Raw genomic sequence first — 20,153 nt, 5'->3', positions numbered from 1 at the left:
AGCATTCATATCTCAGCATGACTTCATTTCCTCTTAGATGTCCTTCTGCCCCCTGACCAGGTCAAACCCCTATTTTATGCTCTCACCACCAGGTACTGCTCTTCTTAGCACTTGTGATAACTGCAATCTTATGTTTATTTTTTATATTTGGTTAGTATTTGCCTCATTCAACACATGGTAAACTCCTTGAAGGCAGGGGGCAGGCCTATTTAATTGCCTCCTTCACCTAGAATACCATCTGGCCTATAAGAGGTGTTTACTAACTATGGTATGAATGAAGGAGGAAAGCTGTATTTGCTGGACTGAACCCTTAATGGTTATTTCATCTGTGGCATCATGGAACTCAATCAGGAATGTTTGTGCCATCTCCCTCAAGTTAACTAAGGTAGGGAACCTTCTCTTATATCTCTCCCAATAGCTCCTGTGTATTTCAGGCCTCCAAGTCTCTTATTTGATGAAAAGGGACTTGAGGCAGGGGTAAGGTGCCCAACCCAGAGGGGACATCAGAAGCAATCTGTGGGCCTTCCAACTTCAGCAATGAATTCTGTTTCAGGACCAACTTATGGTCTGGGGTGCATGTGGGCACAGGGGCTAGAAGTTGTCCAGTGCTTCTCACCACCTCAGCTCAAAGGTCACTTCCTCCTAGAGGCTTTCTCCACTCTACCATTACACTCACATGATTCTCTTCTTTTCAGAACTTGCTATGGTTTGTAACTAGTATTTTTTTTTTTTTTTTTTTAGTGTGATTGTTGTCAATTTTCTGTCTCACCTGCTAGCCTGGAAGTCTATGAGTTCTGTGTGTTCATTCTTGAAAGACAGCATTTAGAAAAGGGTCTGGCTCATAGTAGATGCCCAATAAGTAAGTGACGACTGAATGAATACGTGAGTGAACATATGAGTGACCTAACCGATCAACTATAGAAAGGCTGGCAAGGCCACTGGGGAAAAAGAAGAGAGGGGTCAAGGGAGGGGCAAGAGCAGTCCAAGCCATCTGGCTTGTTGCCTTCTGGGGGACTTCTAGGAAATGTCCTGAGTTCCTGATACATGTGCAAGATTGAACATGCCAAGGTGGTGGAGTTCCCACCATGTATACTAAGGTCTCCAGGATTCTTGAGGCAGTGCGAGCTCACCATGTGAAGCGTGCAGGGAAATGCAGGCTTTGAGTGTGTCTGACCAGCAAAGAGGCAGGGGAAGGGGGCCTAAACTCTGCCCCCTCTCTCCCTCTCCTGGATTCCTTGGACTCCTCCAGGCTCCAGATTCCCAACAGGGAGGCCTGGCCCAGAGCCCATCTCACTCCCCTCAGACCAACTGAAGATCTTTCTAGTTTCCCTCCCCACCACCCGCAGGGGGTTCCTGTCTCAGCAGGAATTCATACTCAATTGAAATGAGCAGCTGGGGCAGCCTGGACAGGGAGGGTGTGTAGTGATCAAAGACTGTGTGTGAAGGGGAGGGAGGGCATGTGTGTGCTGGCTTGCCCACAAGTACAAAGAAATGCAAGACAGGATAAGGGAGACAAAGAGAGATAAAGAAAGAGTAACAGAAACAGGCTCAGGGATTCAGATAGAGACAGACTCCATGCTCAGAGACAGATAAGGAAAGAGACATAGCCTGCGAACAGAGAGGGAAGCAGAAACAATAAGAGATTAGGAAGCCAAGAGACAGAGGAACACAAGGATGGTAGGCAAGAGGGAAACACAGGAAAGAGGTCAAGGGAAGAGACAGGGAAATGGAAATGGAGAAGAGATGTGACAGAGGCTGAGTCACATTTATTAATTCGACATTGACTGAGCATCCAGCATGGCAGGTGCCATGAAAGGCACAGATCAGTGCAAATAGATAGAGATGGCAGGGACCAAGAGGCAGCAATAAAGACTGAAACTGAGGTGGAGACAGAAAGAGAGGGAGAGGCAGAGACTGTGAATGAGACAGAGACTGAGGGGAGGGCAAAGAGATAAGAAAGACTGGCAGAGACAATAGGGCAGGACCAGCTTCAGGGACCTGGGGCAGCCTGGAGCCAGGGCAGGACCGGGACACCTGCCCTTCGAGCTCCCTCTCCAGTCCCGCCTCTAGCTGTGTAGCCTCCACCTTCCCCCACAGCTGCCTGGCCTCCCGCACCTCTGTCTCTGCTCAGTCCTACTGGCTCTGGAGGTGGCTCTGACTGCTGATAGTGCCTCCTCCTCCTCCTATCCCTCGAGTCTCTGCCTGAACCCCAGCCCAACCTGAAGCAGGGGGATGTAGGAATTAGATGGGTATAAAACACTCCCTTCCCACCAAGAGACCAACCTCAGGCGAGGAGATGCGAACAGGTTTGCATGGGGAGCAGGAAGGGGCTGAGCATGTGGAGCGAGCTTTCAGAGAGCCAGAGTACCAGCCTCTTCCTTCTGGGGTCTGTGCACCAGCCCCCAATACACTAAAACTTCCCTGGAATCTGGAACTCAGGGAAGGAGCGATTTGTAGCAAATTCTGAGCCTTCCCCCACCGCCTCCCACGTCATCACTGAGGAAATGCCGCAGAGAAGAGGGTGGGCTGGAGAGGCAGTCACCTACCCGCTGGTGCCGGGTCTCTGGGCCTGAGAGAATCGCCAGTCCGTGTTGGGCGGGGCTTGCTGTGGAGAAAACAGAGGGGAAAAAGGGGCTGAGTATCACACACAGTCAGAATGTCACCAGAATCTGGGGCTGGGCAGGGAGGGAAAAGGGAAATAGACTCAGAGAAGAAAACAGGATAAGAGGAGGGAGGGGAAGACATCTCCAAAGACAAAATGTACTCCAAGTCTCAGAGGTCTGAGAGACAGAGAGATAAAATAACACTTATCTGACCAGCAAACCCAAAGATTCCTCTGCCAAAGGCAGAGCCCATTCCTCCCAGCCCAGAGACTCAAAACTTGTGAGCTGAGATTCAAGTGCTGAAAGTCTCTTCTGCAGAACCAGAAGGAGGGGTGTAGAGAAGCCCCCCTACCCTCCCAGCCCCCCATCGAAAGTGGTTGAGGAGATTTTCGATGAGAATTCCACCAGCCCTAGAAAGAATGGATTCAGCTCCTCAGCTGGGAACAAAGCATTCTTGCAGCAAGATGGCTGCTGCTCCGGGGTAACCCTTTTGGCGCCAGGTTGTGTTATAACATATTCAGAGGGACACCTCCTCCAGGCCCTTGGCTCTCAATGATCCCTTCCCACAGCTAAACACATTATTAATTTAGGAGTCATGCCAGACAGATTCTTTGCAGGGGATCCAAGACACCTCTCACCCCCAGAACCCTGCCAGTCAATGGCTGTGACTGAGAAGGAAAGAACAAGGCTGCTCTGTCTGGGATGGAGAGAACTGCTGGGATGGAGCCCAGCAGAGATGGGGCTCCCACAGCCTCTGAGCAGAGCCAGCTAAGTCTCCAGGGCTCCGAAGGAGCTGATCTGTAGTCACGTCCCACCTGGATGAAGGTGCGGGACTCTGGCCAGCCACTTCACTCCTGAGTCCAGAGAGAGTATTGTCCCATTGCACATGGAGCACTCCTTGAGCCATCTCCTTACTCATTCTGAGGTGAGCGGGCAGTTAACTCTCAGGCTCACCCCCAGAAGTGGAGGAGAAATATGAGCCTTCTGGTTACACTGGGGAGAAGACAGGCTCAAGGCTGACAAATGACTCTCTCTGAGGTGCACAGATGGCAGTGATATGAGCAGAACCCAGAAATTCAGCATCCCAGGTACAATACGAGTTACCAGCACCAGTCCAGGGCTGCTGTGAGATGCCTACTCCTCAGCCTTAGACACAGGAGAACCTGCATGGAGATGCAAGAACCATGACAAATCACAGGAAGGCATAAGGATGGCGGATCCAGAGTGTGTTCAGTGATAAGGAGCTCCAGAAGACTTTTCTCTAACATATAAAGCCTGAAAAGACAAAAAATCCCATCTATGCCCCATCCCAGCAGATGCAGACTGTCCTTCTGCACTCCAGCTTTACAAGTGCAAGTGACTCAAAGTATAAATTCTGGAGTTGGACCCGAATTAGATCTTTCTCTACCACTTACCCTGGGAACTTGAGCAAGTCATATAACCTCTGTGAAATTCAGTCATCAAGTGGGGAAGCTAGTATCTATCCACAAAAATGTCGGGGAAGCAAGTGAGATGTGGTACTCAGAGGAAGTATGGCAGTAAGGCTCTCTCAGTCAGCGGTCACGTGGGGGTGTTGTTTCAAACTAGTTCTGATTCAGTAGAGGCAGGGTAAAACATACCTATTAAATAAAAGTTCCCGAGATTGGGGAAACTTGTGTCTTGTACTACTATAGTTGCCCCACTCACGAGGACACCCTGGCATCCGGCAGAGGCTGTGGCTTTCCATCAGGCAGAGAACGAAGAACTTGACAGAATCTCAGAGACTGTGGTCACCTCCCAAAGCCCTGATCCTAGATGGTAGGAACACATAAAGGTTGTGACAGAGCCAAACGCCTATCTCTCTGAGTGTCCAGAGTCCAAGTGCTTCACATTCCTGCCACCTGCCTATCCAACCCTTAAGCCATGGAGTAGCTCAGCCAGCCCCTGAGGCTTTTGGGCTGGAGGCACCGCTGACCTCTGCATAAAGCCCCAGCAGGATAGAGCAGCCTACCACTGCCCTAGAGTTCCCAGACTTATACCCTTGCCCAGAGATGACCTGGTCTAGTCCCAGGTGGAGAGGCAGGAAGAGGCTCCTTAGTCCTTGCAGACCCTGGGAAATCACACCATGAGTACCTCTGAGGCCAGCAGCCAGGTGGTTAGGAAGCTGCGAGGGGCCTGGGGACAGTCAGTGAGTGTGAACTTGGCAGCAAGCACTGGTAGTTACATGTGGTATGCATGTAAGCCCAATGCAGGTGTGTGTGTGTGTGTGATGAGGTGAGGTGAGGCGAGCCCATCGGTGCATTTGGCCAGTGGTGTGTTCTGCAGGGAGGACACACACGAAGCATGAGTGAACACCTATCCTGTCTACAGATACGTTTGCTTGATGGGTGAATAAGGATGGCTGAGAAGAACAGCTGAAGTCACCCATCAAGGGAGTGGAAAGAGGAAAACCTCGAGACTGGCAGAGCAAGCTGCCTCAGGAGTTGGGGAGGCTGGATACAGGCGGAGATTCGTGACTGACTCCACCCAGGACCAGCCTCCCATAACCAAACCCAGCCGTAAAGATTACTGGACCCCAGCCTTTTTTCATTGTGGGTGGCAAAGACTGGCTCTACTTCCCCCTCACCTACAATCACCACCACTTCCTGGTACTCAGAGTCCTAACCCCACTTTGGTGTTCCATGCAATCAGTCCAAAAGGTCCCCCAAATCGTGCAAAATATAGGCAACACTGAGCTCCACGCACCCCTCCATCCCCACAGCCCCCACCCCCACCTGAGAGAGGAGTGGATGCAAATTCAAAGTCCCTTCTATGGATGGGCTGCTTCTCCAAGGCAGCCCACAGGGGTCGCCCTGGGTGGTGTGGAGCCCCTCACCTGGCTCCGCTCCCGCAACGTATTGGAGCGGGACCGGTAGGCATCAGGCTCCAGCCCCAGAGCTGAGGGCTGCTGGACACTGAGGGGCCTTAGAAAAGTGAAGTCACTACCATCTGAGGCTGGCGAGAAGCACGTCCTGTAGCAGTGGCTCCGTGAGTCCGTGGGCCGCAGCGTCACCTCCATGTACTTGAGTGTGCCGTCTGAGCTCACCTGCAGGTTGGGACTAGACTGCTTATAGAAGTCCCGAGAGGGGGAGTCCTGGCGCCTGCAGCACTGGCTCCCACCCCCATTGGCATCTGTGTGCCCCTGAAGGCACTTAGCTGACAGAAAGGTGAAGGTGACTAAGGATAAGAGGCTGATGGCTGCAAGAGCCACAATGAGGTAAAGGGTAAGGTCTGAGCGCTCAGGAGGGTTTGAGAGGAAATCGTTGGATTTGGGCATTTCCTCAGGATCCTCATCCTCCAGAACCAGCAGCACTGTGGCTGTAGAGGAGAGTGAAGGGTCACCGTTGTCCCTCACCAGGATCACAACCTGCTGGGTGTCAGAGTCATCCTCCTGTAAGGCCCGGGCTGTGCGCACCTCGCCAGTATGTGCAGACACCAGGAACAGTCCTGGAGCCGTGGACTGTGGCAACAAGGAATAGGAGAGCCAGGCATTGTGGCCTGCATCAGCATCCACAGCTGTCACTTTGGTGACCAAGGAGCCAGGAGGAGCAGAGCGAGGGAGACGCTGGGGGACAGAGAGTTCCCAGCCGGGTCTTGGGTGCAGCACAGCTGGCGCATTATCATTCTGGTCCAGGACAAACACATGTAGAGATGCGTTAGAATGCAGTGGGGGAGAGCCAGAGTCTCGAACCCCCACCATGACCTGCAGCATTTGCAGCAATTCATAGTCAAAGGTGCGCTGGGCAAAAACTCGCCCATCCTCAGGGTTGACATATACAAAGGAGGAAGCTGGGGCTCCCTGAATCTGACTCCCTACAATGGAGTAGGTGAGGTGGGCATTATCCCCGGTGTCTGGATCTGAGGCAGCCACAATGCAGAGAAGGGAACCTGGAGGCCGGTTTTCTGGGATATAAGCAGTATAGAGCTGTTGGGTAAAGTAGGGTGCATTGTCATTAACATCTGAAATGTTGAGTCTGATGGTGAGATGTGCATGCAGGGGAGGTGAGCCCGCATCACTGGCCAACAGCTCTATAATATAGTGGGATGTGGTCTCCCGGTCTAAAGGCTGGCTGGTTAGCAGTGAGTAGTGGTTCTCAGAAGGCTTAATCTGAAATGGCAGGTCCGGGGAGAGATCAAGGCTCACTTCACCATTTCTACCCGAGTCTCGATCCCGCACATTAAACAAGCCCACTACTGTGCCCACTGGTGTGCTCTCCAGGATAGGATTGACTAAAGAGGCCAGTAGTACTTCTGGGGCATTATCATTGGCATCTCCCACATCCACTTGAATCATACAGTGGCCTTCCATGGCTGGCTGTCCCTGGTCACGGGCTCTTGCATGAATTTCATAGAAACTTGACTCCTCAAAGTCTATGGGACCCAACACATGGATTGCTCCACTGCTAGGGTCTAGGCCAAAGAGATTACGCACTACCTCAGATGTATGGTCTCCAAAAGAATAGTCTAGCTGGCCATTAGTGCCCTCGTCTGGATCCGTGGCATTGAGGCGGAGCAGCAGTGTACCGATGGGGGCATTCTCTGGGAGCCCCACACGTAGAACCGAGGACTGAAAGGCTGGGGCATTGTCATTGACATCCAGCACAATCACAGAGATAAGAGTGGTTCCTGAGCGGGCTGGGACACCCCCGTCCACAGCAGTGAGGACCAGCTGATGTCTTGCCTGGGCTTCACGATCCAGCTGCTGCTCTAGCACCAGCTCTGGGAAGAGCTTCCCATCTTTCAGGGTCTTCACATTCAGAGACAAGTGGCTGCTGGGGCTTAGAGTATAGAAGCTCACAGTATTGGTGCCCACATCCGGATCCTGGGCACTATCTAGCGGGAATCGTGCCCCAAGTGCAGCCGATTCTGAGATGCGTATCTCCCGCACAGAGGTGGCAAAGCTCGGGGAGTTGTCATTGAGATCCAGGATCTCCACCTCTACGCGGATTAGTTCCAGGGGATGTTCAGTCACCACCTGCACTGGTAGCAGGCAGCTTGTACTGGCACCACACAAGCTTTCCCGGTCAATCTTCTGCTTCACTGCTAGAGCACCACTCATCAAGCTCAGGGAAAAATAGTGTTCATTTTCCTCAGACCCCAATCGCAGGCGGCGGCTCAACAGATCTGTCACCTTTAAGCCTAGATCCTGAGCAACATTCCCCACCAGCGTCCCCGGCTCAGACTCCTCCACCACTGAGTAACGAAGCTGCCCGGACACCCAGCCCCAGCAGCACAAGGACAACATGCACAGCACTTGCCATTTCCCAGTGAGCTGTGGGGGTGTCTTGGGCCCCATGACCCAGAAGGTCTTTCCTGGACACTCACTCTATGCTGTCCTGTCTCCAAGGTAGACCCAAGTCTTGGAAATGTAGCAGCTGAAATCTCTTATGTCTCCTTTCAGCCTCTTAAAAACTGCTCCGAGGTTTGTCTGCCTGCAGCAGTTCTTAGTCACCAAATGGCGGGGGTGGGGGGGGATGGGAATTGAATCTGAGTGGAGCTGGGGAACAGGGGGAGGAGAGGTGGGCAGGAAGAACAGATAGATCCCCCACCTCTGCTCTGAGTCTGATTGGCCAAAAAGTCTGTCTGCTCTCAACCAATTATGAAATCTCCTCAATCCTGGAAACCTTAGGAACAGACAAATCTGTGTCAACGAAGCCTCCTACTTCCCCACTCATTTCATGCTGCAGGTTGATTCAGCCCCCTTGGCAGCAAAGCTTGACAGCTCAGATGGTGCTCAACAGGGAAGACAAAGTGGTACAAAACTTCTCAGTGTTCTGTCCCAGCAACTTCCCTTAGGACTTTAGAAGATTCCACTAACTTTGCTTAACCCAACAAAATTCTGTCCTTCCAGGGGAGGTTCCCTGTGAAGCCCATGTGAACCTCCTCCTTCCCCCATCTTGCCAAATGCTGCTAAGTGAGAGATGAGATTTGTTAGGATCCTATAAAGCCTTGTTCTGACTCCCCATCAGTGTTTTGAGGAATCTCAATATCAGCTGATGGGTATAGGACTCAGCTTTTCTGAGATCCATGACTTGAGCTGTGGAATGAGTATGACAGCCTCTGGTTGTCATACTTCTGGGGGATGTTCCTGAGACTGACCCAGGTCACCTGGAAGAAGCTGGGCATGGTTTCCAGGATTTATGGTTTCACCAATTCAGAACTCTACTTAAAGACTCCCAAAGTGGCTATCTCTGAGTTCCTCAGCTACAAACCAGTTTTCTGACATTAAATGATTTCACTTACATTGCTTTCTCCTCCACCTCCAAAGAAGTAATGCTCCCCTGCCCCCATTATCCCACATCTAGCTCAAATCTCAGTGACTGAGATTCCTGAAGACCTGGAATGAAAAATCTCTGCTTGTACCTTGATGCCTCTCTAACTCCCTCGGCTCTCTCCTCTTGGTGCTCTCTGCTGTTTCAAGCAGAGAGTTCTGTCTGTGGTAGGTTAAGGAGTACTTGATACTGTGGGGCAGATATATTAGTCCCCCTCAGTTCACTGGGAAATGGTAACCTGGAGTTAAGGTAGTCCAGAACCTGGCCACCTCATTCAGGAAGAGAAAGGAACCTCTTGGGTTTAGGTGACTGCCTGGTATGTCCTACCCTTGTGCAACAGAGCCTTCCATGCTCCCACATGCTGGCAGCATGCTCCCACAATACACTGACTCTTGATCATTACCTTCATCTCTTACACTCGGATAATGGCATAACCCACCACAAGTACTAGTCTGTGACAGCTTTCTGATTATTCACACCACACTTCTAAAGCACACCATCTACCACATAATTACCATTCACTAAGGGTTCGTGTAGAGACACCAAGACATGACCCAGCCATATGCCTGGATCAGAATAACCCTCAAGCGTTGGCTGAGCCTGCAAAGGTCTCACCTCTAGCCCATACAGAAGATCAGAGGGTGGGCAGCTTGGGCGAACAGGCTCCCCTGCCATAGGTGCACTTGGTGACTTCACCATCATGAAGCTATCGCTCCGAGTGGGCGCAGAAGCCAAGGGTGTGCAGCCATGAGAGTGGCCACCCACATCAACAAACTTGATAGGATCATCTGACCCTAGCTGGATTCGAAGGATCCCATTGGAAGGGGGAAGCCCCTCCCTCCTTCGAGATCGGGTGAGACAGGCACAGGTGCCAGCAGGAAAGCACGTCACTCCACAGGCAGCCCCACGCAGACACTTTGAGAGCAGTGCCACAAAGGAGCCAAAGGAGACAAAGCAAATTGCCACTAGCGATACAGCCAAGTAGAGGGTCAGGCGGGATTCTCCTTCTCTTGGGGCTGAAGATTCTCGAAGATCAGGGACAACTGGATGAGTATCTTCCTCCAAGGACACTAGAAGAGTAACAGAGGTAGAGAGTGGTGGGCTACCACTATCCTTTACCACAATGACCAGCTTCTGTGGTGGGAGATCAGCTGGGATGGGAACTGCTGTCCGTACCTCCCCAGCATAGCGAGAGACTGCGAACAGGCTGGGGTCCGGCGCCTCCAGGAGCTGATAGGAAACCCAAGCATTGTAACCTGAATCCAAGTCCACGGCAGTCACCTTTGTGACTAGATGGCCAGCACCAACTGATGGAGGCAGTGCTTGAGGACATAAGGAACCAGGCCGGGCCCTAGGGCGGAGCACCGCTGGGGCATTGTCGTTGAGGTCCAGCACAAAGAGACGAACTGTCACAGTGCTACTAAGAGGTGGGTTGCCTCGATCTCGGGCCTGTACCTCAAACTGCAGTGTCTGTGTTTGCTCATAGTCAAAGGATCGAGTAGCATGAACAGCTCCTGTCTGGGGGTTCAGAGAGATAAAAGAAGAAGCTGAAACATCTCGATTTCTGGGTTCCAGGAGAGAGTAGGAGATAAGCGCATTCAAGCCAGAGTCTGGATCAGAGGCTGCAAGGGAACAAAGCAGGTCCCCTGGGCGATTGTTCTCAGGAACAAACACCTCATGTGACCTCTGGAAGAAAGAGGGTGGGTTATCATTCACATCTGAAATATTGAGGAAAATAGTCCTCTGGGTACTCAGAGGAGGATTCCCAGCATCAGAAGCAGTGACCATAATGTCATAGCTGGATTTGGCCTCTCTGTCCAAGGGCCCAGCAGTTACCAGGGAGAATTGGTTCCTGAAGGCAGATTTGAGGGCAAATGGCAGGTGGTCTGGAATACGGAGGCTCACGTCTCCGTTTGACCCTGAGTCAGGGTCCTGTACACTGATGAGTGCCACTACAGTCCCGGGTTCTGCACTCTCTGGAAGAGTCCCAAGCTCCGAGGTCACTGTGATGTGTGGGGCATTGTCATTTACATCTAGGAGATCCACCCGAAGGCTGCAATGTTGCTCCATGGCTGGAGAACCCCCATCACGAGCCCGAATATCAAATTCATAGTAATTCTCACTCTCAAAGTCTAGGGGCCCCTGAAGGGTAAGCTTTCCAGTAGTAGGGTGAAGGCTAAAGAGGTTTCTCACACGATCAGGGGTGTGACCACTGAAAGAAAAGGTGACGTTACCACTGGGACCCAGGTCTGGGTCAGAGGCATTGAGCTGGATGAGCAGCATGCCGGCTGGGGCACTCTCCAACACGCTAATCCTGTAGCTGGATTGCTGGAAGGCTGGGGCGTTGTCATTCACGTCCAGCACTGATACCCGGAGCTCTGCGGTGCCAGATCTCGGGGGGTTCCCTCCATCCACAGCAGTCAGCACCAGGCGGTAGTCTGATTGCTTCTCTCGATCCAAAGGCTTCTCCAGGAGCAGCTCTGGGACCAGGCTGCCGTCGCTGCGCTTCTTGACATCCAGTGCAAAGTGTTCATTGGAGCTTAGTCTATAGCTGCTGATAGAATTGCTCCCCACATCTGCATCCTGAGCCTTTTCCAAGGGGAAACGCTGTCCTGGAGGAGCTGCCTCCCCAATTTCCAAGTCCAGCTGCTGCCGAGGAAATCGGGGGGCGTGATCATTCACATCCACAATCTCTACCTCCGCTCGGTACATTTCTAAAGGCCCTTCAGTTACAAACTCCAGGGGCACGATGCAGCTGGCACTGAGTCCACATAGTGCCTCTCGATCAATTGGATTCTTGATGAGCAGGGCTCCGCTGTCCAAATCCACACGGAAGTGTCTTTGGTTCACCTCTCCAGCAACCTGCAGCCTACGAGCTGACAGACTCTCTGTATCCAGCAGGAAATCTTGGGCGACATTCCCTACAAAAGTCCCTTCCTGTGACTCCTCTGGGACCGGGTAGCGGATCTGCCCACAAACGTAACCCAGGTGGCAAATGAGGAACAAAAGGGTAGCCCCCCAGCAGATTTCTACCCAGCTTCCCACCTTGCGGAGCATTGCTGCTTCCCGCTATTCCTCTACCTGGTCCTGGGAAGCAGAAGAAGCCGACCCGCCCCAAACGGCAACAGCAGCTGGAGACACCTATCTCTCTTTCGTGGCGCCAGCTCTGGCGGGGCTGGGCCGGCACCGCAAGGGTTACGCGCCGTTTTTGCTGGTGGCGGGGTAGATTTGTCTGCCTTCCACCACCCGATTGGCGGACAGCAGCTCCTGGGCTCAGCCAATAGGCTGAGCAGAGAACATCCCAACAGCAGCAGGGTTAATGCGTCGCAGAACTGGAGGAAAAAAAACCCCAAAACAAAAAACCACCTATATTTTCGCCTTCCTCCCACTCAACAGCATTTCTTTCTGTAGGTTTATTATCTCTATGAAAGGCAGACAACATGTATGTGTGTTCTTTTTCCCCCTAACACACCAATTTCCCCCGCCCTTTTTTGAGGGGGTGGGGGGAACAGACAGCCAGAGCCCTAGCAACCTGCAGCCCAGAGAGGAGTAGCCATTTGAGACTGGTCACTTTGTTCAAGCCAGTGTTGTCATCCACCAATATTCTAAATGGGTAGCGTCTGCCTCAATCTGGTTGTTTTAAAGCAACAGCTAATTAGAAGCAGTGCCATACACTCAGAATTCTGCCCCTCTGCAGATTATTCAGAAACATATCCATCCCTTTGCAGATAAAACTTACACATTAATGTAGCCAATTAAATTTATGCAGTGCACGTTTTTGTTGTAACAGGAGGCACAGTAGAAACCAAATCTCTCTTATTCAGACACTAGCTAGTGATATACTGAATCACCATTCATTGATTTCAAGGACAGTTTAGAAGATGAAGCAAGGAGGGAGCCAGGAGAGGGAGATGTTCCAAATCAGTAAAGAATCAGTGTGTCTGCGAGGCACACTAAGGACTAGATCTCATTACCTGGCAGAATGCTAATGCTCACAGATTTAATAGCTTCCTTGAATGATTGAGATCAGCAACTAACAGCACCATGTCCACGAATCCCCTTTATTTGATACCATGGTATGCTTGATTTGTTGTTAATTTACCAAGAGAGACAGTTTCAAACAGCAAGCCTTTCACTTGGCCCCAGGGGGGCCTCTTGGAGCTGGAGACTGGGTTTACTCTACTCCCTCCCTGATTAAGACCCTCTCAGGAGTCTGCTACCACCTTGCATACACAGAGAAACACAGATCATCTCACACTGTAGTTACCTGCAAACTATAATCCTAGTGACAAACACATCAAAGCACAAAGAGAAAAATCCAGCCTGATTTGTACATAAGATTTCTTAACTCATCTGAATCCTTACCTAGGACACCACAGGCTGTGAAAACCAGCAGCAAAGCAAAAGTTTCTTACCCTCCCCAGATTTTTAATCAAATTTGTAATCCTTAGGAATATTCTTCTGACTTTGGTGAGGCCAAAAACCTATATTCTTGTCTGAAAGAGAGGGATCTGGGTTTCTGTGACCTATTTTATTGATAGGTGCCAGGATAATCTCTCTAAAACAAAACAAAACAAAACAAAAAAAACCCTAGATGCATCATACATACTTGAGTCCAAAATTTTGTAGTGACCATCACTGCTACAGAATAAAATCAAAACTCCTGGGCCTGGCCTAAAAGTAACTCAAGATCTAACTCCTGCCTACTTGCAGCACCTGATCTCTTGCCAAGACTGTTTTACAAATGCAATTTAAGGTCTAGCAATAATGTAATATTATCCATCTGCATGAAATTTCCTGCAACGGCCCTTTTCCTGCTTCTCTTTTATTTCTCAACTTAAGTTCTTAGCTCTCAGCTCAACTTTTAGTTCTCAGCTCAAGCATCACCACCTCTATGAAGTCTTCCTCATTTCCCCAAGATGGCTTAGGTGTTTCTTTCTCTTTGCTCCAGATAGCCTCTTGTGTTATGCAGATTTCACTGTCTTTTTTTTAGAAGATTTTATTTTTTCCTGAGAGACACAGAGAGGCAGAGACACAGGCAGAGGGAGAAGCAGGCTCCATGTGGGGAGTCTGATGTGGGACTCAATCCCAGGACCCCAGGATCACAATCTGAACCAAAGGCAGACGCTCAACCACTGAGCCACCCAGTGCCCCTCTTTTATTTTTTTTTCATGTCTGTTTGCTATGGTACTCTATATACCATAATGACAGGAAGTGTGTCTTTTCATCTTTTACAGTGTCTGCACATACGGATGCTCAATAAATGGTGAATTATTGTTATTTATTAGTTCAACAAATATTTATTGAATACTTAACACTTTACATGAGTATATTCACTATGTTTTATATGCCTTACTTTTAACTTACACAATTATTTTGAAAGATGTCATCTGTATTTTAGAGATGAAGAAACAAGTTCAAAGAGGTTAAGAGATGTGCCTAAAGCTAAACAACTATTATGTGCGGTACTAGGAATCCCCCTACTCCCAACCCTGGTTTGTCTGGAAAGAAATGAAGTCTCTTTCTATAACATCTTAAATGATATTTTCTACTAGTTTGTCATCTGTATGACTATAAACTGGCCTTTTACTCATGCCTTTCAGATCCAAGAACTACACCTCTTTTAGGTCTTAATATCTGCAAGTTAACACTCAAACCAACAAGCATATGGTTGACAACTGGCATTGGCACATCCTAAAGCCTTAATCCCACATATCCCTGACTTATTCTAGGTGTGTGATTCTCCCATCTTTACAAGGTAAAAACAGCTTTATTGAGATATAGTTCACATACCATATAATTCATTCATTTAAGGTGCACAATCTGATGGTTTTTAGTATATTCACATAGACTAAAAGGATACAACCATCACCACAGTCTAATTATAGAACATTTTTTGTCATTCCCTCAAAGAGGTTCCATACCCATTGCCCAGCTCTAGATTTTTAAATAGCTGCCCAGCTGCTAGTGGTTTAGGAAGATTTTATCTTTATTTTTTTTAAGATTTTATCTTTAGATGACTAAAGCATCCTCTTAGGTCTTCCCCACCTTGCTCCTCTTATTTTTAAAACACATTTATTTGAGGTAGCACACAATGCTACCTTAGTTTCAGGTATAACCATAGCAGTTCAACAAGTTGATAGAGCTATTCTATACATTTTAAGGTTGGGAAATAACAGAATTTTCTAAGTTCAGCCTGGCCCATTAAGTCTGGTTCTATGAACACCAGAACTACATTTTGCTCCATAAATGGGTTGATAGACTTGTAGATTCTAGAGCAGTAGTTTTTCAAACTAGTCTGCACCTTAGAATCACTTGGGGACCTTCAAGAAATACTGATCTCTGCGTCTCACACCCAGAGATTGTGCTTTAATTGGTCTGGGGTATGACCCCTTTTTAAGAGGTCCCCAGGTAATTCTAGTGTGCAACCAAGTTTAAGAACACTGTTCTAGGGAAAATGCCAGTTGTTTTCCAGTCTGACAGCTGCTTCTTTCTGGCTGTTATCTTTCCTTAGCGTTTCCATTTTTGCCTCTACTTTGTCATTTTTGGCTATCTCCAGATTTTCTCATTTCCAAGGTGTGTTTAAGATTTGAGGTAGGTAAAGAATAAAAATAATAATAGTAATAACTAAGAATTTTTTTTAACACTTATGGTACACCTCGCTTTGAGATTAACCTGGCCAAGGACCCATAGCTGATGAGTAGTGGAGCCCCATCTAACTGCCAAATCTAAGGGTTAATAACAATAACATACTTATTAGTAATAAAATAACAGTGGTTCTCTCCCACAGCTGGAAGTGTGTATAGGTTTTGCTCCAAGACAAAAGCCTTGTAGTTACCTGCACACCAGCCTAAATAAATAAAAGCTTTACCTTTCCCAAGATACAAATTTACCTACCTTTTACATTGTATAAATACTTAAGAAAAATATGCTGGAAGGATAGAGAATAACACTGGGGGTACAAAAGAATTTTCAATTTGCACTGTATGTTCTTTTGGATTGTCTGGGTTTATTTTCAAAATAAATGATTACTTTTACTTTTATAATTAATGGTGGTTATATGTTTAGGTTTGGGGATTCACGTTAGTTATCATTCCTTTATACTCTTCTCTAGTTTCCAAATTTTCTATAACATGCATGCATTTCTACTATAACATAAAAATATTTTGTAAGTAATGTACACATTATTTCCAGCAGTGTATTTGAATTAAAATTTAAAGTATGCCTAGAATTTTATTTCCTTCATAGAAAATCATCTGAGAACAAGGTATGGGATCTGTACAGGAAAAGGAAAATTATCAGTAAACCATTAATTTTAATGCTAACCCTTACCTGTCCAGGAGGGGAGCTCTCTGCACCCAAAACTTGCCTATAGAACACAGGATCACAGCTCCTCAGGGTGTTCTGGTGGCTGGTCAGTGGGCTGGCAGCCCCAGCTTTCTTCAGCAGTGGGTCACTGTGGCGTGAGTCAGTGGTAAGGTACACCTGGTGGTAAAGGTGCGGTGGCATCAGGCCACTCCGCACGGCATCTGCATGTAGAGAGGACACTGGTGTTCGGTACAGGGAGCTCACTGGAGCTCGGTACAGGTGCTTGGACTGTTTCCACTTGTAAACTTTGAATATAATCACTCCCAATACTGTGACTGCAAACCCCACAGAAACCAGGATTAGAGAGAGGAGTAGATAAAAGGTGAGATTTTTATTCTGCTCCCGAGGGCCAGAGCCGGAGGGGAACTCAGCCCGGGCTTCAGGAGATTCCTCAGTTACTGACACAGTCAGGGTTGCCGTGGTGGACAGTGATGGCTCCCCATTGTCTTTGATCAAGACCATAAGAGTCTGCCTGGGCACATCTGTGTCCTGGACTGGGCGGGAAGTGCTGACTTGACCTGTGTGAAGCCCCACAGCAAAAAGGCTTTGGTTGGAGGCTCCCAGGAGGCTGTAGCAGAGCCAGGCATTGTGCCCTGCATCAGGGTCCCAGCCTACCACCCGTGTGACCACATGACCAGCAGCAGTAGATCTGGGCAGCATCTCCACCGAAGCCCGGCCAGGCCGGGGGTATAAGACCTGGGGGGCGTTGTCATTGCGGTCAGTGACAAATATATTCACGCTGATGTTGGTGGTCAGGACTGGAGTGCCCCCATCAGTGACGTAAACTGTTATTTCAAATTCTCGTCGATCTTCATAATCCAGGGATACTAAGGATGACACAATGCCATTGTCGCGATTTATTGTGAAATAGCGGCCCACTAGCCCATTTTCAGCTCCTTGCTCCAAGAGAAAGAAGGAAAGGTGGGCATTCTGCGGGGCATCTGGGTCCCAGACACTTAGGTTTAGTATTGGAACCCCAGGGATGTTATTTTCCTCAACATAAACATCATAAGAGGATTGGGAAGACTGTGGAGGGTTGTCGTTGATGTCAGATACTTGTACCCGCACGACTGTAAGAGCTGAGAGGGAAGGGGTTCCTGCATCTCGAGCGGTGATGCTGAGGTTGTATTCTGGGACAGTCTCACGATCCAGGGCTACGCTGGTTTTCAAAGTAAAATAATTCTTGAGGGAAGAAGTAAGGCTGAAGGGGAGACCTGGAGGAACCTCACAAGTCACCAATCCATTCTCCCCAGCATCCAGATCAATCACGCTGAGCAAAGCAATGACAGTTCCAAGAGGGGCATCCTCGGGGACTGGGCTGTACACAGAGGTGACTGTGATCTCTGGGGCATTGTCATTCACATCCACAACCTCTACTAAAACTTTGCAATGTGCCCCTTCTGGAGTGGCACCTTTGTCTTTGGCCTGTATGTAAATCTCGTGGAGCTTTGTGTCTTCGAAGTCCAGGAGACCCTTGATTGTCAGCATACCCGTTACAGGGTCTAAGGAGAACAGGTCTCGCACACTGGCGCGGTTGTGGTTGCCAAAAGAGTAAATTATTTCACCATTGGGGCCTTCATCCAGATCGGTTGCATGAACTTGAACCACGACAGTGCCGGGGGGTGCATCCTCCAGGACACTCGCGCGGTACAAAGACTGATTGAAGGCGGGTGCATTGTCATTCGCGTCCAGCACAGTGATACGAATGGGAAGGGTGGCGGATCGAGCCGGGGTTCCTCCATCCAAAGCCGTCAGCACCAACTGGAGACTTGGCTCTCGCTCCCAATCAAGGCCGCGCTCCAGCACCAGCTCCGCATACTTGGTGCTGTCCTCTCGCGTCTGAACGCGAAGCGCAAAGTACTCATTGAGGCTCAGCTCATAGGTTTGTAAAGAGTTGCTTCCTACATCAGGATCATGCGCGCTCTCCAGCGGGAAGCGCGTGCCTGGGGCCACCGCCTCGCTAATCTCCAATTTCATTTCCCGTGTAGGGAAAGTGGGATTGTTGTCGTTAATATCCTGGACCACCACTTCTGCGCTGAACAGCTCTAGTGGGGTCTCCACTACCAGCTCCAGAGTTATGGTACAGGAGGGCAATGTCCCGCAAAGCTCCTCTCGATCCAGGCGGTCGTTCACGAACATCTCTCCAGTCTTCCGGTTCACCTCAAAGAACCTTCGGCTAGCTCCGGGCAACACCTGGAGCCTACGGGTTGACAGGCTGCCGAGATCCAAACCAAGGTCCGTGACCACGTTGCCCACTGCAAAACCTTTCTCTCTCTCCTCCAGGATCTCATAGCGAACCACCGCAGAACCCTTGTGCAAAGCACCAAGCAGAAACAAAATTCCCACCACTTTCCCGGTGCTTACCAGTCCGCTCCTGCAGGCCTCTGAGACCATCTCACTCAAAGGTAGTTCTTCTTAGCGGGGTCCAGATCTTTCCGGCTTTTTCGCTGAGAAACTTTCAGCGGGTTAGCGCTTGAGCGCAGGGCGCGGAGTCGGACATGGCTTTCTGGATGCCGTTGATTTGCTCGCCGGCTGTTCAGTCTCTGCCTCATCCCAGGGCGCGGAGAGGGGACGGGCCGGGACCGGATCTCCAGCGTCTTCATTGGCCGACAGCGGCACGCAGAGTCCCAGCCAATAACTGCACGAAGAATGCGCTAGCGCCGGGCTCTCCAAGCGCAGGACAAACGCTACGACAGAAACTTCACTTTCCTTTGGATTCTTTCCAGAGTAAGGCCAAAGTGCCTTCCTTGGCAGTTGTGTGTATATCTGTATACCTATCTTAGCCTGGAAAGCCAACTGCAGAGCGATGAAGCTGGCCGTTCTGCAAGTTTTCAAACTGAGCCAAGGCCTATTCTACATTTTATTTTATTTTTTTATAAATTTATTTTTTATTGGTGTTCAATTTGCCAACATATAGAATAACACCCAGTGCTCATCCCGTCAAGTGCCCACCTCAGTGCAGGTCACCCAGTCACCCCCCCAACCCTCGCCCACCTCCCCTTCCACCACCCCTAGATTCGTTTCCCAGAGTTAGGTGTCTTTCATGTTCTGTCTCCCTTTCTGATATTTCCCACTCATTTTTCTCCTTTCCCCTTTATTCCTTTTCACTATTTTTTATATTCCCCAAATGAATGAGACCATATAACGTGTGTAAGTGACAAGAAGGGAGGGTCAAAACAAACCTAAAAAGGCACAACACTGCCCAGAAAAACACAAATTTGGTTAGTCAGAGGGCTAGGTAAATCCTACCTAACTGGACTCTACATGTAAGGGGGCATTTAACATTTCTCTGGAAATGTGAATAATTTCAGCTTTATCTTTTACCTAATGAGACTGTACAATTCTGTTACTTTTTCAGTAGAGAAAATCAACAGGAGCCACTCTTTAACTGTTTTATGAAATTTAAAATTAGAGTTTCTTTTAAAAGTGAATGTTTAGATCTCATTTCTTTTTTTTTAAGATTTATTTATTTATTTATTCATGAGAAACACACACAGAGAGAGAGAGAGAGAGAGAGAGAGGCAGAGACACAGGCAGAGGGAGAAGCAGGCTCCATGTAAGGAGCCTGATGTGGGACTCGATCCAGGGTCTCCAGGATCACACCCTGGGCTGCAGGCGGCACTAAACCGCTGCGCCACCAGAGCTGCCCTAGATTTCATTTCTTAAGAACCAGAGAGCAACATGACATTTCCCTATCCCGTCTTTCAAAACAAGCATAAAGCATAATCCCAAATGCTTCTTTTTACATGATCAATCCATTTCTCAACATCCTGTGTTCATATGCCACAAAGAGAGGTTGCATTGCTAAAAAAAATAAAAATAAAAATAAAAAGGATAATATCCCCCTCCCTCCAAAACAGAAAAAATCCAGGCCTATTTATCACCTTTACAA

General features: G+C 49.0%; 1 protein-coding gene across 24 annotated transcripts in view; it reads right to left on the bottom strand.

Annotated features, from left to right (window-relative positions):
* Positions 1 to 20,153, bottom strand: part of LOC144313998 (protocadherin gamma-C5) — a 183,459-nt gene that overhangs the window by 11,960 nt on the left and 151,346 nt on the right. For 15 of the 24 annotated variants that reach the window (XM_077897595.1, XM_077897594.1, XM_077897579.1 and 12 more), the window contains one exon: positions 2,547 to 2,605. In XM_077897595.1, the coding sequence (XP_077753721.1) occupies positions 2,547 to 2,605 (59 nt within the window). Of the gene's footprint in view, positions 1 to 2,546; positions 2,606 to 5,457; positions 7,941 to 9,508; positions 9,736 to 10,069; positions 11,740 to 11,938; positions 11,966 to 16,225; positions 18,836 to 20,153 lie in introns of those variants that run through there. The other 9 variants (XM_077897575.1, XM_077897591.1, XM_077897593.1 and 6 more) reach the window with 9 other exon arrangements.

Source organism: Canis aureus, chromosome 5 (assembly GCF_053574225.1).
Source record: "Canis aureus isolate CA01 chromosome 5, VMU_Caureus_v.1.0, whole genome shotgun sequence".
Lineage (NCBI taxonomy): Eukaryota > Metazoa > Chordata > Mammalia > Carnivora > Canidae > Canis > Canis aureus.
This window is presented reverse-complemented; position numbering and strand designations above follow the sequence as displayed.